The sequence below is a fragment of the Oncorhynchus mykiss genome, chromosome 12 (assembly GCF_057628025.1).
Source record: "Oncorhynchus mykiss isolate SJ-2025 chromosome 12, ASM5762802v1, whole genome shotgun sequence".
Lineage (NCBI taxonomy): Eukaryota > Metazoa > Chordata > Actinopteri > Salmoniformes > Salmonidae > Oncorhynchus > Oncorhynchus mykiss.
The window spans coordinates 49,860,258-49,883,946 of NC_143033.1; the positions used below are offsets into that span (position 1 = coordinate 49,860,258).

At 42.5% G+C, this 23,689-nt stretch overlaps 1 protein-coding gene across 21 annotated transcripts in view; it reads left to right on the forward strand.

Annotated features, from left to right (window-relative positions):
• LOC110537710 (protein Aster-B) overlaps nucleotides 1-19,603 on the forward strand; it is a 108,623-nt gene extending 89,020 nt beyond the window's left edge. For 4 of the 21 annotated variants that reach the window (XM_021623982.3, XM_090192634.1, XM_090192636.1 and 1 more), the window contains 16 exons: nucleotides 4,013-4,097; nucleotides 4,736-4,839; nucleotides 5,577-5,672; nucleotides 7,810-7,890; nucleotides 8,095-8,210; nucleotides 8,337-8,484; nucleotides 8,712-8,901; nucleotides 9,130-9,276; nucleotides 9,660-9,784; nucleotides 10,218-10,360; nucleotides 10,734-10,837; nucleotides 11,465-11,671; nucleotides 12,024-12,117; nucleotides 13,187-13,294; nucleotides 13,905-14,025; nucleotides 14,351-19,603. In XM_021623982.3, the coding sequence (XP_021479657.1) occupies nucleotides 4,013-4,097; nucleotides 4,736-4,839; nucleotides 5,577-5,672; nucleotides 7,810-7,890; nucleotides 8,095-8,210; nucleotides 8,337-8,484; nucleotides 8,712-8,901; nucleotides 9,130-9,276; nucleotides 9,660-9,784; nucleotides 10,218-10,360; nucleotides 10,734-10,837; nucleotides 11,465-11,671; nucleotides 12,024-12,117; nucleotides 13,187-13,294; nucleotides 13,905-14,025; nucleotides 14,351-14,440 (1,959 nt within the window). In that variant the 3' untranslated portion in view covers nucleotides 14,441-19,603. The remainder of the gene's footprint in view (nucleotides 1-4,012; nucleotides 4,098-4,735; nucleotides 4,840-5,576; nucleotides 5,673-7,809; nucleotides 7,891-8,094; nucleotides 8,211-8,336; nucleotides 8,485-8,711; nucleotides 8,902-9,129; nucleotides 9,277-9,659; nucleotides 9,785-10,217; nucleotides 10,361-10,733; nucleotides 10,838-11,464; nucleotides 11,672-12,023; nucleotides 12,118-13,186; nucleotides 13,295-13,904; nucleotides 14,026-14,350) is intronic. The other 17 variants (XM_021623983.3, XM_090192635.1, XM_090192637.1 and 14 more) reach the window with 7 other exon arrangements.
• Nucleotides 19,604-23,689: the final 4,086 nt, after the last annotated feature.

The following is a 23,689-nucleotide window of genomic DNA, read 5'->3' on the forward strand; positions in this document are numbered from 1 at the left end:
AAGTATTTAGTCAGCCACCAATTGTGCAAGTTCTCCCACTTAAAAAGATGAGAGAGGCCTGTAACTTTCATCATAGGTACACTTCAACTATGACAGACGAAATGAGAAAAAAAAATCCAGAAAATCACATTGTAGGATTTTTAATTAATTTATTTGCAAATTATGATGGAAAATAAGTATTTGGTCAATAACAAATGTTTATCTCAATACTTTGTTATATACCCTTTGTTGGCAATGGCAGAGGTCAAACATTTTCTGTAAGTCTTCACAAGGTGTTTTGTTGCTGGTATTTTGGCCCATTCCTCCATGCAGATCTCCTCTAGAGCAGTGATGTTTTGGGGCTGTTGCTGGGCAACACAGGCTTTCAACTCCCTCCAAAGATTTTCTATGGGGTTGGGATCTGGAGACTGGCTAGGCCACTCCACGACCTTGAAATGCTTCTTACGAAGCCACTCCTTCGTTGCCCGGGCGGTGTGTTTGGGATCATTGTCATGCTGAAAGACCCAGCCACGTTTTATCTTCAATGCCCTTGCTGATGGAAGGAGGTTTTCACTCAAAATGTCACGATACATGGCCCCATTCATTCTTTCCTTTACACGGATCAGTCGTCCTTGTCCCTTTGCAGAAAAACAGCCCCAAAGCATGATATTTCCACCCCCATGCTTCACAGTAGGTATAGTGTTCTTTGAATGCAACTCAGCATTCTTTGTCCTCCAAACACGATGAATTGAGTTTAACAAAAAGTTATATTTTGGTTTCATCTGACCATATGACATTCTCCCAATCTTCTTCTGGATCATCCAAATGCTCTCTAGCAAACTTCAGACGGGCCTGGACATGTACTGGCTTAAGCAGGGGGACACGTCTGGCACTGCAGGATTTGAGTCCCTGGTGGCGTAGTGTGTTACTGATGGTAGGCTTTGTTACTTTGGTCCCAGCTCTCTCCAGGTCATTCACTAGGTCCCCCCGTGTGGTTCTGGGATTTTTGCTCACCGTTCTTGTGATCATTTTGACCCCATGGGTGAGATCTTGCGTGGAGCCCCAGATCGAGGGAGATTATCAGTGGTCTTGTATGTCTTCCATTTCCTAATAATTGCTCACACAGTTGATTTCTTCAAACCAAGCTGTTTACCTATTGCAGATTAAGTCTTCCCAGCCTGGTGCAGGTCTACAATTTTGTTTCTGGTGTCCTTTGACAGCTCTTTGGTCTTGGCCATAGTGGAGTTTGGAGTGTGACTGTTTGAAGTTGTGGACAGGTGTATTTTATACTGATAACAAGTTCAAACAGGTGCCATTAATACAGGTAACGAGTGGAGGACAGAGGAGCCTCTTAAAGAAGAAGTTACAGGTCTGTGAGAGACAGCAATCTTGCTTGTTTGTAGATGACCAAATACTTATTTTCCACCATAATTTGCAAATAAATTCATTAAAAATCCTACAATGTGATTTTCTGGAATTTTTTTCTCTCATTTTGTATGTCATAGTTGAAGTGTACCTATGATGAAAATTACAGGCCTCTCTCATCTTTTTAAGTGGGAGAACTTGCACAATTGGTGGCTGACTAAATACTTTTTTGCCCCACTGTATACACACTACATGACCAAAAGTATGTTGACACCTGTTCGGCGAACATCTAATTATAAAATCATGGACATTAATATGGAGTTGGTCCATATTGCTGCTATAACAGCCTCCACTCTTCTGGGACGGCTTTTCACTAGATGTTGGAACATTGCTGCGGGGACTTGCTTCCATTCAGCCACAAGAGCATTAGTGAGGTCAGGCACTGATGTTGGCCAATTCATCCCAAAGTGGTGAAATGGGATTGACCTCAGGATTCTGTGCAGGATCTTCCACACCGATCTCGACGAACCATTTCTGTATGGGCCTCACAATGTGCACGGGGGCATTGTCACTGAAACAGCAACGGGCAGGTAGCGTTCTCCTGGCATCCGCCAAACCCAGATTCATCAGACTACCAGATGGTGAAGCGTTATTCATCACTCCAGAGAACGCGTTTCCACTGCTCAAGAGTCCAATGGCGGGGAGCGTACACCACTCCAGACGATGCTTGGCATTGTGCATGGCAATCTTAGGCTTGTGTGCGGCTGCTCGGCCATGGAAACCCGTTTCATGAAGCTCCTGAGGAATGGTTATTGTGCTGACATTGCTTCCAAAGGCAGTTTGGAACTCGGTAGTGAGTGTTGCAACTGAGGACAGATTATTTTTACGCGTTTCAGCAGCCGGCGGTCCCGTTCTGTGAGCTTGTGTGGCCGACCACTTTGCGGCTGAGCCGCTCCTAGATGTTTCCACTTCACAATATCAGCACTCACAGTTCACCGGGGCAGCTCTAGCAGAGCAGAAATTTGACTAACTGACTTGTTGGAAAGGTGGAATTCAATGACAGTGCCACATTGAAAGTCACTGAGCTCTTCAGTAAGGCAATTCTACTGACAATGTTTGTCTATGGAGATTGCATGACTGTGTGCTCGATTTTATACACCTGTCTGCAAAGGTTGTGGCTGAAATAGCCAAATCCACTCATTTGAAAAGGTGTCCACATACTTTTGTATATATACAGTACCAGTCAAAAGTTTGGACACATGTACTCGTACAGTGGGTTAACTGCCTGTTCAGGGGCAGAAGGACAGATTTGTACCTTGTCAGCTCGGGGGTTTGAACTCGCAACCTTCCGGTTACTAGTCCAACGCTCTAACCACTAGACAACCAAGCAGCCAACAAGTGCTCAGTATATGTGGGAACTCCTTCAAGACTGTTGGAAAAGCATTCCAGGTGAAGCTGGTTGAGAGAATATCAAGAATGTGCAAAGCTGTCATCAAGGCAAAGGGTGGCTACTTTGAAGAATCTAAAATCTAAAATATATTTAGATTTGTTTAACACATTTTTGGTTACTACATGATTCCATGTCTTATTTCATAGTTTTGATGTCTTCACTATTATTCTACAATGTAAAAAATTGTAAAAATAAAGAAAAATCCTTGAATGAGCTGGTGTGTCCAAACTTTTGACTGGTACTGTATATACTTGTGTCTCTATCCATATTCTTTCTCTTGTATCATCTGCTCTGAAAATGGTCTTATCACTCCTTACAAACGAATTACATTAGGCTCATAGGGTAGACCCATAGAGATGTACTAGAGAGCTCTTCTCCTATACCCGTAAAGGCCTCTTTTGTGACAGCATGCCCAGGGCCAATCTCCATTTTAAAGTGGTTGTACCCGCTATCCAACTGTGTGGCCAGCAAAGTAACACTAGCTTTAGTTCTAGGCCAATGGCGCTTACCTTACAGAGCACTGGGGTGGTTAGAGTGACCCAAGGTGATGTGTATCCAGTCCACCACCATTACCACCACTCTGAGGGCTAGTTGGCTGCATTCCCTCCCTTTTCAGGCTAAAGAATGCAGTGTTTGTGTGTGTAGAGACAGACAGACTGGGTAGTGGTCAGCAGCACTCTGGAAGAAAATGTGTTTATCTGAATCTCTCCTTTCAGTGAGAGGGAGAGAAATAGATACAGAGAGGCAGAGAGAAAGAGAGGGGAAGAGAGACAGAGAGAAAGAGAGGGGGAACTCTAGCTGAAGCTGGGGTATAAACATGTTTTAGAGTGCTTGTTTAGTTTGGGATAGGAGGTTCTTGGTGATTTCATGCTCTGACAATTTGTAGGGAAAGAGAGGGCACACATTGTTTGAGTCAAGGCATGTAGTAGCCTTGGTCAAATCACTGAATGGTAACTTTGAAAATCTACTGTAACAAGTCTACAATTTTCAGAAAAAAATAAAAGATGTTCCCCTGTGTTGTGCCTACTGGGCACAACCCATGATATTCAAATAATTAAATACGTTCACAGTTTGTTCATTGCTATCGGTTGGGGGGATTACACTTGCTTGTTTTTATAAAATATTTTGTGTGTATTTATATTAATTAGTAGACTACTTTTGTGTAAATGGGTTGTCTCTCTCAATGTGTTTTGTGTTATCCCTCTCTCCCCGCTTCAGGTATTGAGTCCCACGTATAAGCAACGCAATGAGGACTTCAGAAAACTCTTCAAGCAGCTACCCGACTCAGAACGCCTCATTGTGGGTGAGTAAGATGGAATGATCAATGAAAAACTATACTGAACAAGAATAAAAACGCAATAGGTAAAGTGTTTGTCCCATGTTTCATAAGCAGAGATAAAAGATCCCTGAAATGTTTCATACGCACAAAAAGCGTATTTCTCAAAAATGTTGTGCACACATTTTTTACATCCCTGTTAGTGAGCATTTCTCCTTTGCAAAGATAATGATGATGATTAAACAGCATGGTCATTACACAGGTGCACCTTGTGTTGGGGACAATAAAAGGCCACTCTAAAATGTGCAGTTTTGTCACACAACACAATGCCACAGATGTCTCAAGTTTTGAGGGAGCAAGCAATTGGCATGCTGACTGCAGGAATGTCTACGAGAGCACAATGTCTTGTGCTCTTGCCAACTCCATTTCTGTCATTGTCAAGCCAAACAGCCTGGCTTCACAGCAATCTTCAAATATGAACATTCTATCATTAATGAAGCCAGACTGTTTGGCATGATAATTAGTGTCAAGGCGTTGGCATGATAACATAAATAGACTGGTTAGATGTTTGATCTGCATATGTTTTATAGTTATTGTTAGAGCGATGAGCCTCTAATAACCCCATGACCTTTAATAACCGGATGACCTTTGACCCTGTGTGGCAGACTACTCCTGTGCCCTGCAAAGAGATATCCTGCTGCAGGGGCGCCTCTACGTCTCAGAAAATTGGATCTGTTTCTATAGCAACATCTTCCGCTGGGAAACGCTGGTATGGACTTTGGTTTCTTTTACCGTTCTCTACACGAGGTTTACGCTGTCCCTTACTGTCCCAAGTTAGCCTCTACATAAGAATGAGGTTATCTATTTTCTATAAATAGAAGGTATTCGACTTAAAATTAAACAGATTTGATTTGCTTGGTTTGTTCCATAAACTGCGGTACTAAAGCTACCGTCTGAGATTTGGGAATCTATTTAATTTCTGTCTTATTTGGCTCCCGAGTGGCGCAGCTGTCTAGGGCACTGCATCTCAGTGCTTGAGGCATCAATACCGACACCCTGGTTCAAATCCAGGCTGTATCACAACCGGCTGTGATTGGGAGTCCCATAGGGCGGCGCACAATTGGCCCAGCTTTGTCCGGGTTTGGCCGGGGTAGGCCGTCATTGTAAAAAATAATTTGTTCTTAACTGACCTGCCTAGTTAAATAAATAAAATAAAAAGATATATGTAAGATTTTATTATGTCATTGTTAACAAGCAACAAGAATGCAAACAAACAATGTATAGCTGAAAACTATGGTTCAAACCATAAAATCTCTTGGATGCCATGGCCTGTCAGTTCTTGCATCTAGAGCGCTGTCTATGAATTTGAGCAGTGTTACATTTCCCTCCGCTGTATACCAAAATAAGTGTTGTTGAGGACCCCATTCTTTTATTTTCCCAATCAAGGACTTTGACTGACTGTGTTATCTGTAGTCTTACACAGTTTCTCTCTCCCCCTCTCTCTAGCTAACGGTGCGGCTGAAGGATATCTGCAGCATGACCAAGGAGAAGACGGCCCGCCTCATTCCCAACGCTATCCAGCTGTGCACCGACAATGACAAGGTCAGCACTGGACACACACATACACACACACACACACACACACATACAATGCCTTCAGAAAGTATTAACACCCCTTGACTTTTTCCACATGTTGATTTAAAATGGATTACATTTAGTTTTTTTATATCACTGGCCTTCACACAATACCCCATAATGTCAAAGTGGATTTTTGACATTTTAACAAAATCATTTAAAAATGAAAAAATGAAATGTCCTGAGTCAATAAGTATTCAAACCCTTTGTTATGTCAAGCTAAATAAGTTCAGGGGTAAAGATTTGCTTAACATGTCACATAATAAGTTGCATGGCCTCACTCTGTGTGCAAGAAAGATTGTTTTTGTGTTTTACATGTTTTTGTTTATGACTACCTCATCTCACACACACATACAATTATCTGTAAGGTCCCTCAGTCGAGCAATGAATTTCAAACACAGATTCAACCACAAAGACCAAGGAAGTTTTCCAATGCCTCGCAAAGAAAGGCACCTATTTGTAGATGAAAAAATACATTGAATATTCCTTTAGCATGGTGAAGTTATTCATTACACTTTGGATGGTGTATCAATACACCCAGTCACTGCAAAGATACAGGCGTTCTTCCTAACTCAGTTGCCGTGAGGCCAATGGAGACTTGAAAAATTGTTTAATGGCTGTGATAGGAGAAAACTGAGGATGGATCAACAACATTGTAGTTACTCCACAATCCTAACCTAATTGACAGAGTAAAAAGAAGGAATTTTGTACAGAAAAAAATATTCCAAAACATGCATCCTGTTTGCAACAAGACACTAAAGTAATTCTGCAGAAAATGTGGCAAAGCAATTAACTTGAATGTTTGGGGCATATCCAATACAACGCATTACTCAGTACCACTCTCCATATGTTCAAGCATAGTGGTGGCTGCATTATGTTATGGGTATGCTTGTACTTGTTAATGACCGGGGAATTTTTCGGGATAAAAAGTAAACAGAATGGAGCTGAGCACAGACAAAATCCTAGAGGAAAACCTGGCTCAGTCTGCTTTCCACCAGACACTGGGAGATAAATTCACCTTTCAGCGGGACAATAACGTAAATCAAAAGTCCAAATCTACATGGGAGTTGCTTACCAAGAAGACAGTGAATGATCCTGATTGGTTGAGATACAGTTTTGACTTAAATCTACTTGAAAATTGATTGCAAGACTTGAAAATCGTTTTAGCAAGACTTGAAAGTCTATTTAACTAGGCAAGTCAATTAAGAACAAATTCTTATTTACACTGATGGCCTAGGAACAGTGGGCTAACTGCCTTCTTCAGGGGCAGAACGACAGATTTTTACCTTGTCAGCTCTTGGATTTGATCTAGCAACCTTTCGGTTACTGGCCCAACGCCATAACCATTAGGCTACCTGCCGCCCCGTCTTGTCCCGTCCCGCCCCGTCTTGTCCCGCCCCGTCTTGTCCCATCCCGCCCCGTCTTGTCCCGTCTTGTCCCGTCCCGTCCCGCCCCGTCTTGTCCCGTCCCGCCCCATCTTGTCCCGTCCCGCCCCGTCTTGTCCCGTCCCGCCCCGTCTTGTCCCGTCCCGCCCCGTCTTGTCCCGTCCCGCCCTGCCCCGTCTTGTCCTGCCCGTCTTGTCCCGTCCCGCCCTGTCCCGTCTTGTCCCGCCCCGTCTTGTCCCGCCCCGTCTTGTCCCGTCCCGCCCTGCCCCATCTAGCAATGATCAACAGCCAATTTGACAGAGCTTGAAGAATTCTGAAAAGAATAATGGGAAAATGTTGCATAATTCAGGTGTGGAAAACTCTTAGACACATACCCAGAAAGACTCACCGCTGTATTCACTGCCAAAGGTGCTTCTACAAAGTATTGACTCAGGGGTGTGAATATTATGTAAATGAGATATTTCTGTATTTCATTTTCAATAAATGTGCAAAAATGTATATAAATATGTTTTCACTTTGTTATTATGGAGTATTGTGTGTAATGGGTGAAACAACAGCAATTTAATACATTTGGAATTAATGCTGTAACAGAACAAAATGTGAAACAAGTCAAGGGTTATGAATAGTTTCTGAAGGCACTATAGACAAAGGTACATATACACATGGCTTTTCTATCAGGTCGGTGATGTCATATCCTTTATTTTTCTTGCTTCCCACAGCACTTTTTCACCTCGTTCGGAGCAAGGGACCGGACATACATGATGATGTTCAGACTATGGCAGAATGCTCTGCTAGAAAAGGTAAGACTGTTACATTTATGATAGTTCACTTTTAATTCAACTAAAAGGCTGGGGGCACTTGTGTGTATTGTTGCCAATTTAGTCAAAACTGACCCTTTTCCCATTCTTTCTCTTATCCCTCCTTCTTCTCTCTCCATCTCTCTATCTCCTCTTTTCTCTCTCTCTCTCGCTCTCTCTATCTCTATCTCTCTCTATCCCTCTCAGCCCTTGTGTCCCAAAGAATTGTGGCATTTTGTCCATCAGTGTTATGGCAACGAGCTGGGTCTGACCAGTGACGACGAGGACTACGTGCCGCCGGACGATGACTTCAATACCATGGGGTGAGTTTTGACGTCATACACACACACACCGCCACCCCCCCCCCATCACCATGCATCGTAAAGGCTGGCATCGTTCCCCGAGCTGATAACCTTGACCTACAGCTGTTGCGCGTCCCTGTGGTGTAGGTACTGCGAGGAGCTGCCCGTGGAGGATAATGACACCAACTTCGCCAAGATGCCTGACGCCAAGGGAGACACCAGCCCCCTGTTGTCCCACAGAGCCTTCCCCAACAACGCCCTACCCTGTTCGAGCACGATCGAATCACTCCTCCCCGTGAGTACCACTGGATATTATACCAAATCTTGCTTTGGATCACCTACAGACAAAACGTCATGAACTGTTCTAGAGTCAGCGGCTCAGTCTGCTAGACCACCCCAGGCCACAGTAGTGGCATTTCAACCAAAGATAAATATTATACCTGGCTGAGCTTCACAATGTATGTACTGTAGGTAGTCGGACCTAGGGTTTCAGTTGAGCTCATGACCCCTCCTCCTCTAAAGTTTAACTTGCCTCTCGTGGACGAGTTCCCCCTGTGTCTCCCCGATGGCGAGCTCCTGACCCTCCAGTTGCCGGGGTTGGACAACCGGAGCAGTGGTCCCAGTAGCCCCGCCCCCTCGCCCTCGCTGGACTTCAACGACAACGAGGACCTCCCTACCGAGCTCAGCGACTCCTCCGAGACGCACGACGAAGGTTTGTGCCACTTACACACCAGCTCACTCACGCACACATTCACTATTTCACTCACGCACACTGTAACTGTTCATGTATAACACTCACACCCATCTCTCACACACTTACTCTCCTTCCTCTGTGTGTGTGTGTGTGTGTGTGTGTGTGTGTGTGTGTGTGTGTGTGTGTGTGTGTGTGTGTGTGTGTGTGTGTGTGTGTGTGTGTGTGTGTGTGCGCGCATGCGCACAGCAGGGGAGGTGCAGGCGTTCCATGAGGACCTGAATGGGAAGCAGTACATAAACGAGGTGTACAAGTTCAGCGTTGACAAGATGTACGACATCCTCTTCACCGAGTCCACCTTCATGAGGGACTTCCTGGAGGAGAGACGCTTTTCAGGTGACACCACAGTACCCAGACCAGTTTTGGAGTCAGATTAAATGGACAGGTCCTGATCCTAGATCAGCCCTCCTTCTCTGAGACGCTTTGTGAATACTGGCCCTGTTCAGATACTGTAGAAAGGTCTCTTTCTTTCTCTCTATCCTTCTTATTGTTCTCCTTCCTTCCTTTACTGATCTAACATGGCTGGATTGGTGAAAGCGATACGGTGGAAACCTCGCGCTCACTTATCCAATAACTCACAGATCAGTAATGGAAGGGAGGCAGGTAGGATGCATTTTGAAAGAATTGCACAAAACCTCAGTGTGTGTCGGACTGAAACTTCTGCCAAAGCTAAAGGCGTAAAGGGCTGATCTTTCTGTCCACCTTCACTATTGATCTAGACATAGTCTATCACCCCTGGAAGAAAGAGAAAGAGGAGACGGGCAACCAGACCAGAGAGATCATGTACACCATCTCCCTCACCAACCCCCTGGCCCCCAAGACAGCCACCGTGACTGAGACGCAGGTGAGTGGAGCCCCCCCCAGTGGCACTGCATGTCATAGCAGTTTTAAATGTTGTACACGGTTTGTTTTCATGCTTTGTTTGCACTTGACATACTGTAACTACACTCACTGTAGTGCCACTGTTAAATGCAGACACAATGGTAACTCTTTAAAAAAATAAAATGTGCAATGCATTGTGAATGCTATTATGGTTATGTACCATATGTATTTTCATTGGCTGATTTAGTGAGCCACGGGTTATTATGAATGCTTATAGCAAGTCTTATTATGCATTATGTGTTTAGCACTTATGGGCGGCACTGAAACGTATAGAAAAGTCGCCACATTCATTTTTAGATTACAAATAGCTGAAAGTCATTTGCAGCCAACCGATAGCTGGAATGGGCCTTTTTTTTTGTCTGTTAACTCAACTGGGTCATATTTGTGTGGTCTAGACGCTGTACAAGGCCAGCCAGGAAAGCGAGTGCTACATCATAGATGCCGAGGTGATAGCACACGATGTCCCCTACCATGACTACTTCTACACCCTAAACCGCTATGTGCTCACCAGGGTGGCCAAGAAGAAGTGTCGGCTCAGGTCAGATAGATTTCCTGTTTTCTGTCTAGACGTCCTGTGAGTGTTCTGATTGGACACGTTCAGTTAGTATCTCCACAGTTCACTCTGTGTTTAAAAACAGGTTGTCGCTACTGAACACCATCTTGATAATGCGGTAATTGACTCCTTTCGGTGAAATGTATTCTACCCTTTAGGAAAATAAGTTACTTTTATTTAAGGTTGACAGTGGGCCAAGGAGGTGTACTGGGAGTTTATTTATGTGTGTGGTGTCTGTGCGTGTGTATGTCAAATCAAGTCAAATGTATGTGCCTCTGTGTGTGTGCGCGCATGTACATGTGTCTGTGTGTCTATGTGTGTCTGTGTGTGTTTGTGTGCGTGTGTTTGTGACCTGCAGGGTATCCACAGAGCTGCGCTACAGGAAACAGCCGTGGGGGCTGGTCAAGGGCTTCATCGAGAGGAACTTCTGGAGTGGCTTGGATGAGTACTTCAGACACTTAGGTCAGTTGTATCTAAAACATGACTACAACTACCAATGGTACAGTATGTAGCCTGGGAGTATTTTTGGAGCCTAGGATTTGTTCGCCTGATCCTCCATCCTGCCCTCTGTGCTCCCGTTTAGTTTCACTTCGCTTCATCAAGGACCTGTGAAGCGAAACAGAATGTAAGCTCAAGAGATCAGGATGGTTATACGAGGCTAAGGATTGGTATCTCTGAATTTTAAAACAACTGCATGTGTTTGTATTCTCACTTGAGACACTGGAATAGGTACTGTTTAGATACTGCTTGTCCAAGAGAAATTATTGAAGTAAATATTTATTTAACTCAAAGAATGTGGGCACTGCTTAAACCTCTAGCTTGCATGCCAGTCTGTCATCTTAAGCTGACCATTTACAAGTTGTCTTGCCAAACAACTCAAGGCAACAACTCACAACAAATTAGTTGTATATAGGGGAAACATACCGGCATCCTGGCTATTAAATCTCTGCGTGATTTAGAATGACACAGCCTCTGAATACCATACAGTACCATACCTATGGGCCGGGTCAAAAGTAGTGCCCTATGTAGGGAATAGGGTGCCATTTGAGACAGACACTGTGTAACACAGCTTCCTTTAACTCTTTCCAGAGCTGGAGCTGAGTAAGGTGGAGGTGGTCCTGGCCGAGCCCCACAGACAGTCCCCCAAGGCCAGGGCTCTACGGGCAGGGGCATTGAGGCGACGGAAACGGCCCCTGGTCCACCTGCGGCCCCCACACATGGACGAAGCCCTCAGCTCCGTCACCACGCCCGAGGACGAGGAGGTCACCCACCGCCACCGGATCAAACACGTGGCAGGTCAGAGGGGACTGACCGTCTGACCGTTGATAGCTGTGTTTGACGCAGAGTATGGTGTACATTTTAGGACACCCTCAAGCCTTAAGCCGCTGTTATCAATTGCCAATAATATGGTTTCAATCAGACCTTGGTTCAAATACTATTCAAATTCTTTAGGTGCTTTTGATTGAGTTTTCCTTGCTCAATGGAACAACTATCAGAAAAATTCCCACAATGTTTGCTGTAGCTTTTCTAAGCACAAACCGCTGTACAGGGTTCTAAAAAACAAACCTTTTGTTACCTGCAACTGACGGGAATATAATATTAGGTAATGCATGGCTTTTTTGATCCAAAATGGCCGCCTCTCTTCCAGCAGGTTCCACTCAAACCAGATACATCCCGGACAATGTCCCAGGAGGCCTAGCGCTCTACAGTGTCTCCAAGCTACTCCTCATCATCAGCTTTGTGTGAGTGTCCTTCCATTGCCACCCTGGGAGCTGTCACCACTACTGGTTGTTTAAAATACTCTTTCACCATGCTGTTACTGAGAGGTGGATCCATAGATATAGAATTACTAGAACGGACAAAGCCCCTAAGATGGCCGTTGTAGTCATTTTAATTATATGGGTGGAGAAGTCTGACTCTCACCCTCATATAGATCCATTGAAGTAACCATAGATATCTCTGGTCTCTACATTTCTCTCAGATGATGTTGAATGTTTTCGGTGTCATTAATGTGTCAAAGTTGCCTGTTATGAGTTGTGACTCATTCGATTAAATCACACCTCTTGTTCTTGGTGTACCAATACACTTGGAAAGTGGAGTATGTCAAAAAAAAGTCAACATTACTGGAGACACCATGGCGTTTTGAAGACATCGTCGCGTTTGCTTGCAAAGAGTGGTGCAGTTGCCTATTAACTGTCACTGCTTCTAAACTCTTTCGCTAGATACCGTTTCACTGTTTGAAAAAACCTGTCTCCAAAACTGACCGAGGTGTCTCCTGTTTGAAGATGTCCACATTGTGACGAGCATCCATGCGTTTCCACTTTCTGTGCGTATTAAAGCCAACCATTCATTGGTAATCTGATTTCCCCTCTCCTACTACTCTAAAGTAGAATGCAGTATGAGAGGGGACATACAAAACACTGTCTTCTTTCTTTCTTTTCTGGTGGTGTGTGTAATTGTCCTATCTCTCTCTTCTCTCTCTCTCTCTCTCCTCTCACTCTCTCCCTTCTCTAACTCTCTCGCTCCCTTTCCCTGTCTCCATTCATGCATCCTAGGATCTGTATAAGGTATTCAACTTTTTTTCATAACGCCATGTTAATTTTGATGATTAGATGTGTTTGATGGACTTGTTTCACCCCATACATACACTGGACCAGAGAATTAACATCCTTCCTTTGCAGTAGATGTAGGCATTCACATTCCAGGCGAATCCTGATATCGCTCGTCTAACATCGACTTATGTCAGTAGTTTTACAAAGTTTTTGTCTTTCTTCTCTCTCTCTCTCTCTTGCTCTCTCTCTCTCTCTACAGCCTAGTATTGTTGGTGTTTCTGAACATGATGCTTTTCTATAAGCTGTGGATGCTGGAGTACACCACACAGAGCCTGACCTCGTGGCATGGCCTACGACCACAAGAAAGGTACTTCACACCAAATACAATACAACCCAATTCAATACCGGCACGGTGGAATGACTTTGGAATTGTAAGGTAGACTTGTAGTATGGAACGGTTATTCAAGTGTTCTCTCCACAGTATTACAGCAATTGACAAGACATATTGCAGATTCAAAACGACATTGTGGACCACTGTGTTTTTAGACAGTATAAATGACCAGAGACAGTCATAATACATATTATAACCCGGGTAGTTTGGGTGCTGATTGGCTGAAACAGCATTCCAGCCGCATGTATATCATACAAAATATAGTACCACTGCTATGACTACTACTTGTTTACTGTTATATGTATGTTGGTAACTTATAATATCAATAAATGCACTTCACCGTTATATGGTATATGGCCACTGCATTCTGTTGAACAACTGACTAGGTATCCCCCTTTCCCTTTATTCAGGCACTTTGCTTCGCCCCTCGGACCTTATTGCTAAAAAGAAATCATACATATCAGCCATAATACATTACATCCTCTAGATGGCAATATTTCACTGTGTGTGTGTGTGTGTGTGTGTGTGTGTGTGTGTGTGTGCGTGTGCGCGTGTGTGTGTGTGTGTGTGTTTCTCTCTCTCACAGTAAACTTCCACAGACGCAGCTGGAGTGGGCCCAGCTTCTGGAGTCGCAGCAGCGGTACCATGACGATGAGCTGCAGAAGTGGAAGGAGATCATCAAGTCGTCGGTGATGTTGCTGGACGAGGTGAGACAGCCAGTCAGAGCTGAGAATACTGATTCATAACTGACTAATTTGGTCAGAGAAAGAATGGTCATTCACAAACGTTAAAGAACATTCAGGAATGTGTCTGTGTGTCATAGATGGTTGTTCAATCACACATGCAGTACTGTATTTAATGTGCTCCATCAATATTTGATTTGACCCTGACGTGAATTTAGGATTGAATCAACTTGTTCCGCATGCTAAAAAACATTTAAGAAATTCCACTTCATATTGACTTGAATGCATGATCTGCAAAATGTTTTATTTCCTTTTCCTTTCTTTTTCCTTTAAATATTTCCTTTCCTAGATGAAGGACTCACTACTAAACCTGCAGAAGGGCATGGGCTTAAGAGACTATAACTCTGAATCGGAGGAGAAGAGGAGTCGATATCACTGACAAACAGACAATCCTAAGCCACCAGCCAGGACATTATGTGCAATATCTAAGGTACCATTTATGGGAAAGTCTTGGGAAAAGTCTTAGGAAAACAAGAGAAATATGTTTTCTTGCACGGGGGAACGACGACAGGTCTCCCAGAACGACCGACTCCACTCCCACCGCCCAACGTCTGGCAGAAAGTTACCTCATCACCACCAGGACAGGATTGGGGCGGACGCCGTCTGCACCGTTGCATCATGGGAAAAGACAGCGGTGCCATGACCTACATTGGCCTAAACTCTTGACTTTTTTATCACCTCGTTCTCTGAGAATGTTGTACTGTAAAGTGTTTTTTGTTTTGTTCGTTTTTTTGGGCCACGTACGGACAAAGCAAAGATAGAAGGGATGGGTCAGGGAAGCTTGCATTTCTTGTCTCCGTCTGAGAAAAAAATAACGTTTTCGGTGGAGATGTGTATTGAAACGTCGGCATATTTGTCTCAGAAGAGCAAAAATAATACTGGGTCAGGGTTCCTTGTGTTCCTCCATAGCCTTTTTAGGAACTCTTGGACAAAGTTTTGGCGCTGCAGTATCCCTTTTTTTTTTTACAGACCTTTGGACTCTGGGACCAGGTTACGATCATAAACGGAACCACAATCAACATGCAGTGTTTCAACACAACCCATCATTTATAGGATAGAACCTCCAGGAATCATAGTATATTATAAATGCATATATATATATATATACATATATATATACGAATATGAATATATTATAATAACGTATATCTTTTTTTTGTAGAATTGCAGTCAGGGCAAATTTTTACCAGGCTTCCATGGTGTATCAGGGCAGGTTTCCCTGAAAGCTTGTGCCATGGCGTTGTGTTTCTATGTTTGTGTTTGTGTGTTCATGTTTTCTAAGGCATGCTCTCTACTGCGTGTAGAGTACCCCCTACCCCTTTGATTTGTATTCGTGGACAGGGGAGCTAGCCATAGCTTTTAGCAGCAGTGAGAATGTATTGGATAACTGGTTACGTTGCCAGCTTGTTAGCATACACGGATGAGAAAGCGGTCAGCTTTTGCAGAGGTACACAGTAGGTGTTTCTCAATATGCATACTACCGTGCTCCACACTGTCATGCTCCGAGTGCATTCTTAGAAGACGCTCTCTTGAGTACATTCTTGTGAGGACGAGAGTGTGGAGAACGCATAAAACATTACATTTGAGAAGCACACCCCTTATTGTATTCTCATGCTGCACTTCCCCATTCACGGAACTGTCTTCCAGCCAGGACAATGACAATAGAGATGAAACCAGATATACACAAAGCAAATTGTTTTACTTTATAACTATCAGCTAGCTACATGTGCATTGTAATTATCTAGCTCATCAGATAGTTTAACAGGCAAAAAATGACCTAAAACTAATGTCATGCAAAGTAGATGTCAATTCTTCATGGTTAGCTAGCTAACAGTTCTTTGTGACCATCTGGCTAGCTAACAGTAGTAGCTAGCCAGTTAGCCCTATTGACTTACTACGGGCTTGCGATCTACATATACTACAGTGGGTATTGTAGGCAGGTAAACATGCCAAAATTAACACAGCATGTATTTATTAACGTATCCAGATAAAATATTGTAGTCAGGCAACATATGAGATGTCAGAGTTTATTTTCTCTCACTTCAGCTAAAATAATATCTGCCATTGATTTCTAATAATTTTGTGTCATTTTTTTGACATGGTTGCATCATATTTCTGTGCATACTTTCCATTGAAACTTGCATTGATTCATGCTTCAAAATATGTACAAACAGAGTATGCATTTGAGAAGTGCCCTCCGTGCTCTGTTTCGCATACTTTGATTTGGACTCACACTCCTGTGCTTCACTTTGCGTGCTCGGAGCATGATAGTATGCATTTTGAGAAACGCCCAGTATTTTCCAGTGATGCAACGTTCTTCCGGGAACAGGGCTTTCTTGGCCCTAGCCAACCCCAAATGTTATATCAACGTTGTGCTTAGGTTTTATCCATATACGTCTTCAACCTTGTCCCTCAGGATGATTTGTTTTAGGTTATGGATACATCTATTCATTGTTGCCAAGATTTACGTGTCAAGTTTTATGCTAACGTATCATTTTTTTTAAATTTTGGACAGTATTGTTATCATCTTTTATTTAGCTGCTTTGTGTTGTATCAATTCATTTGTGGCTGTCCTGTATTGGCTGGAATAGGATGTACTTGGGAGTGTACTGTATAGGCATTGGTATAGTGATTTTACACATTCGATGGAGCTTGAATGTGTCTCTACCGGCACTTCAAAAATAATTTAGGTTGTTTTACCCAGTATTTGTTATCAGCCCAAATACTGTGTCAGACAGAGAGAACATAATGATCAGTGTTATGATCATGTGGATGTTAAACTACGTCGCTCGATGAACCTTCTTCACAGGGCACCTGGTTGTTCAGCTGTTAACCACAGACGGAGTGGACAGTATTTTAGGGAGGGTATTTCTTCGGAGAGGGGCGTCATTTTACGAAGGGATACTGCAGCTGAACCCGAAAAACTTTGATCACTACGAAATATTTGATGATTAAAACTGTGAACTTCCTCATTGAAAAATATGCTTGAAGCTGGAAAAAACAAGACTAGCGGAAATTGTACAGTATTCAGAGGCAGATATTTAGGGATTTATTTATGTACAGTGTATACGGGAAATGTAAAAGAAACGTTTGGGGAAACGGTCAGTGGTCACCCACTGCAGAACTGGATTCAAATACAGTACCATTTGAAATCATTTCAAATATTTCAGCTGTGCTTGATTGAGTTTTCCTGGCTTTTATGGACCAATAGAAAAGTCCTAAAACTGCAGACACCACCCATTTGACACTCTAGGCAGGCTAAAACAAAACTCAAAGGTATTTTAAAGATTTCAGATAGTATTTGAACTCGGGTCTGACCTACTGTACTCCTCTGTCTTCCCAAAGATGTCTGTTGTGGGCTATGTCCTGGCATATTGGATGTGTCAAGTTGACACAGTCAACCATTCCCAAATCGTTTGTGTTTGTTGATTTAAAATGCCCCAAATGTAAAAATGTACAAGAATGGTATCAACTGTGGCTAAAGCTAGAATTTTAGTATCTCCCCATCTGTCTATGGAAGAAGCATAGCTATCAAAATAAATTTTCATTTCGAATTGAATTTCAACAGCTAAACACTTCCATATTTGCTTTGCCACCCATGTTTGTTCAATTGGTTGGACTCTCAAGGTTTCCTGTGACGACTTTGGAAACGAACAAAGCCTGTGGCCGTTGATTCAGCCACTAACTGGTATGTTTGAGGGATTGGGATGAAGACATACACAGTGCACGGTGTGCAGAAGTAACATTTAGGCCAAAATAATGATGTCAACGTTACGCATTGGGATACCAAGCTTTAGACATGGGTCAAATTCACTAAGACGCAAACGGACGAAAACAGAGAAGGACGTACCTGAATTTGTCCAATAAGAAACACTAGTTTTCCTCTACAAAGCATTTTGCTATTGTGTGCGCTAATGACTATGACCCTGCACTCATTGGCTTTGCAGACAGTGGACCGGCACAACTCACGTACATTCCAAAAAGAGGAGGGTTTCATCTGAAAGAAGAAACGACAAAATATGCAATGGATTGATACAGTGGGTAGCACTTCATACAATATGAATGCGAGTCATTTACAGCATTGCTGAATGATTTTCCCCACTCCCTTGCGCTATGACATGGTCAATGTTGCTGAAATGGCCATTTGACCTAGTTCAGGTCAAGTTGTTAAGCCTAATTTTAAGAGTGATAATTGAGACGAGATCTATTCATGGCAGATTAAATGGTATTCTTGAGGAAAAGGGCCCGTGATGAGATTACAATGATTTATACTGTACCTTACATTTTTCATCAGTCGACATGACAATCATTTCTGTTGACTTGGTGAGAGGAGTAGAAAGCGGTCAACCAACGTGAGATGATGTGCAACCAAAAGGTGACCCTTGGAAAGGTGACCCTTGGAATAAAATGGAATACGCAGCAGGAGGAAACAACGCAACTTGCCGCTCCACCACTCGTTATTGATTTTGTTGCCGAGGAGGGTCGCACAACTGTGTGCAAGTACATATTGTGCTCTTCTATCGTGTGTGCAATGCTGTTGAGGTGGGAAAAAAACAGTGTTCGTTGATTGCAGTAACTTTGTTGTTGTAATTTCTCAAACGGACGTGGCTGTTTCACCATTAGGGATTCAAAGAAAACGCTTGATTAATCCGATGCAATACATATATTTAATACATTATCTAACATTTCGATAGTAAGCTGCCTTCGTTTGAGTTTCTGAAAAACGTAGAGACCCTTTGATGACCCTTCTATAGAGAATGCATGCTAGATTCCTGTCTCATTCGATTTAATTCATGATCTCAGATGTGTTCTATGCATAGGTGCTTTATATATGCAGGAATGCCTCAAATGGCCCTGAAAATGAAATTGTTAAATCGTGTTTTTAATAGAATGGTCAGTAAGCATGTCTGAGTGTCTGAGAAAACAAACAAAATATGTTGCACCCAAAAAGTAGTGTTCTTAAAAACCTGAAACTGAAAGAGCTTTCTTTATTCATTTGAACGCTCACAAAGCTGCAGCTTGACCTGTTCATGTTTGCCAAATGATAGTAAATTCTAAGGAAATTATGAACAATATGCACAATATAGGTAGAAAATAGTGTCTTAAATTGAGCATGAGACATAAATAGCGAATTGAAAGGATGTATTTTAGAGCTTGTGTTTGTGGTTAAGTTTCCATGACAATCCCACGAAGCCTGACCTCCAATGCTTTCAAACCCTTCACTTCAGTACACACACGAGCGCACGCACAAAGTTTTCCATCTCAGAAACACTTGTTGTGGTATTGTATATCCTCTGTGTGTGTGTGTGTACAATACCTGATATGTTTTTTTTAAGTGTTTTGATCTCCTATATATATGACTGAAATATTTCTACAGATAATACTGTATGTATATGTTGTGTATAGCTCCGGTGTACACAGACTAGAGAAACCCATCCACGCTGGGCGTGGTCTTTGGGGGGAAAACTTTGAAAGGAAAAAACATTCTAAAAGCTTTATTGGTTTGTGGAGGAGTAGAGATGAAATAAAATAATGGAAAGTATGACTCGTGTCTGTTTGACTCACCCCGTTCAGCGGTCTGTTTGTGTGTTCTTACCAACAGGACAAAGGAACTGTGATATTATTTCAATATGGGTCAAGTATTTTTCTGTACCCCTTTGAGCAAATTTCACATGGCTTCCATTTGTGTTTGTGCTACATTTGGTCATGCATTCATTCATTCATTCATTCATTCATGTAAAGTCAATATGTTCATTCATGTCTTTACTCTGATAGTGATGCTGCCATGTTACCAGGATATTTCTAAATTAGACATTTTATAGCCCTATTTAAAGGATAGAATAAAGGAGTGAATGCATTTAGAATTTCAGCTCTTCATCATTGTTCATTCATGTCCTTGCCTATGATTTCCCATGTTATCTGAGGTTGTGTTCCAAATGGCACCCTATTCCCTATATAGTGCATTACTTTTGTCCAGAGCCCTACACAAACATACATTCAGAGACATCCACTGAGTGTACAAAACATTATGAACACCTGCTCTTTCCGTGACATAGACTGACCAGGTGGATCCAGGTGAAAGCGACAATCTTTTATTGATGTCACTTGTTAAATCCACTTCAGTCAGTGTAGATGAAGGGGAAGAGACAGGTTGAAGAAGGATTTTTAAGCCTTGAGACATGGATTGTGTATGTGTGCCATTCAGAGGGTGAATGGGCAAGACAAAATATTAAAGTGCCTTTGAACTGGGTAGGGTAGTAGGTGCCAGGCGCACCAGTTTGAGTGTGTCAAGAACTGCAATGTTGCAGGTTTTTTCATACTCAACAGTTTCCTGTGTGTATTGAGAATGGTCCACCACCCAAGGGACATCCAGTCAACTTGACACAACTGTGGGAAGCATTGGAGTCAACATGGGCCAATATTAGGAACGTGTTCCTAATCTTTTGTACACTCAGTGTGCATTCCCTACATAGGGAATAGGGTGCCATTTGGGACTCACTTGGCTGGGTCGTTCCCCGAAATGAGTCTCTTTTGCATCCCTTTGATATTTTAAGTAGAAATTGTACACCAATATTGCATTTTAAAAGCCTGTTATATTAAATGATGTGCTCTTTGATATAGACCATATGGAAAATTCTAGAATTCTAAAAATAAACAATTTTGACATTCCTCTGTGCACTCTGTGACTTCTAGGAAGATTTTAACCCGAAAATGTCTCACAAGTTTTTACCATCATTGTAAAGCCCTAATTATTTTATTGCTTTGACAAAGACTTTTCTGAAGATTATTGTTATTAGGGATTCATTAAAAAAAAATAAAACGGTCCCTTATTTTAAGGTCAACCCTGTTATGTGAGCTGAACTCTCGTAATATGGTGAAAATATTCCTTTTTAAATATTTTTTTTCTAAAGAAACATTGAACATCTAATGGTGAAATCATAATGTAAAAGCAGATGAGCTGGTTCTACACTCTTTGGGCTTTTACTGGTGATTTGTGGTAGAAAACTGAGTGGGTCGAGCATAACACGTCAACCTGGTTACCATTAGATAGACAGGCTAAATTGTTTTGTGAAGCTTGCATTCCCAGTTGCACACAACACACTTCCATCCCCCCTGTCAGAAGGTGATTTATGGCTGATTTAAGGTTAAATCATTGTCAACTCAGTTACTTTATTTGGCACTTAGTAGGCACTTACTATAGTAATTTTTTATGTAATCTCTTGAGATGGGAAACCTTGTTTTTTTTATTCAGTTGAAAATGACAGAATGTGAATATTAGGTTAATTCATATGTTTTTTGTTCACCAAGTTACACTACCCAAAAGGGGCTCATTTCGTGGAACAACCCATCTACTGTATCTCCCAGAAATGAGCAGGCTAGAGTAGTGGCCACTGCAGGCCGCATGTTCCATTATAGGCAAATGTTCCAGACACTTAAAGATGAGCGAAGAGGACAACTGTTGTTATGTACACCCAAGGTGTTAATTAGATAATATGTAGCACTAATGTGATTAAATTGTGTGAGTGATTGAGTGAGCGATCGTATGCATATAGCCACCAAATGGCGTCTTCCCCTTGTTAGGCTATAACGTACCCAATCTACAGGCAGAAAGTAGGTATCCAGTAGGCTACTTATCAGTGAACTAATTGCAACCAACCTTTGTTCTTTTGTTTCTAGTACAAATTATGTATAGAACCGGCTGTCTCCCTTGCTACTAGACAGTCATATGATGGCCTTATGTTGAATGTAATAAAAAACTATCCACCGGATGTGTACCAAACTTACTAAAAATGGCAGTAATAAAGCCTCTCTTGAAAAAGCCAAACATTGACCCAGAAAAAAAAAAAATATCGGCCTATATCGAATCTCCCATTCCTCTCAAAAAATTTAGAAAAAGCTGTTACTGCCTTCCTGAAGACCAACAATGTATACGAAACGCTTCAGTCTGGTTTTAGACCCCGTCATAGCACTGAGACTGCACTTGTGAAGGTGGTAAATTACCTTTTAATGGCGTCAGACCGAGGCTCAGCATTTGTCCTCGTGCTCCTAGACCTTAGTGCTGCTTTTGAAACCATCGACCACCACATTCTTTTGGAGAGATTGGAAACCCAAATTGGTCTACACAGACAAGTTCTGGCCTGGTTTAGATCTTATCTGTCGGAAATATATCAGTTTGTCTCTGTGGATGGTTTGTCCTCTGACAAATCAAATGTAAATTTCAGTGTTCCTCAAGGCTCCGTTTTAGGACCACTATTGTTTTCACTATATATTTTACCTCTTGGTGATGTAATTCGGAAACATAATGTTAACTTTCACTGCTATGCGGATGACACACTGTACGCTGTACATTTCGATGAAACATGGTGAAGCCCCAAAATTGCTCTCCTTGGAAGACTGTGTTTCAGACATAAGGAAGTGGATTGCGACAAATGTTCTACTTTTAAACTTGGACAAAACAGAGATGCCTGTCCCAAGAAACAAAGAGATCTTCTGTTGAATCTGACAATTCATCTTGATAGTTGTACAATCGTCTCAAATTAAACTGTGAAGGACCTCGGCGTTACTCTGGACCCTGATCTCTCTTTTGACGAACATATCAAGACTGTTTCAAGGACAGCTTTTTTCCCTCTACGTAACATTGCAAAAATCAGAAACTTTCTGTCCAAAAATGCTGCAGAAAAATGTATCCATCCTTTTGTCACTTCTAGGTTAGACTACTGCAATGCTCTACTTTCCGGATAAAGCAATAAATAAAATTCAGTTAGTGCTAAACACGGCTGCTAGAATCTTGACTAGAACCAAAAAAATGTGATCATATTAATCCAGTGCTAGCCTCTCTACACTGGCTTCCTGTTAAAGCAAGGGCTGATTTCAAGGTTTTACTGCTAACCTACAAAGCATTACATGGGCTTGCTCTTACCTGTCTTTCTGATTTGGTCCTGCCGTACATACCTACACGTACGCTACGGTCACAAGATGCAGGCCTCCTTATTGTCCCTAGAATTTCTAAGCAAACAGCTGGAGGCAGGGCTTTCTCCTATAGAGCTCCATTTTTATGGAATGGTCTGCCATGCGACCCCTAGGAGGTGTGCATCACTTGAGTGGGTTGAGTCACTGACGTGATCTTCCTATCCGGGTTGGCGTCCCCTCTTGGGTTGTGTCGTGGGGGAGATCTTCGTGGTCAACACTCGGCCTTGTCTCAGGGTGGTAAGTTGGTGGTTGGAGATATCCCTCTAGTGGTGTGGAGGCTGTGCTTTGGCAAAGTGGGTGGGGTTATGTCCTGCCTGTTTTGCTCTGTCCGGGGGTATTGTCGGACGGGGCCACAGTGTCTCCCGACCCCTCCTGTCTCAGCTTCCAGTATTTATGCTGCAATAGTTTGTGTCGGGGGGCTAGGTCAGTCTGTTATATCTGGAGTATTTCTCCTGTCTTATCCAATGTCCTGTGTGAATTTAAGTATGCTCGCTCTAATTCTCTTTCTCTTTTTCTCTCTCTCTTTCTTCATTTTCTTTCTTTCTTTCTCTCTCTCTGAGGACCTGAGCCCTAGGACCATGCCTTAGGACTACCTGGCCTGATGACTCCTTGCTGTCCCCGTCCACCTGGTCGTGCTGCTGCTCCAGTTTCAAGTTTC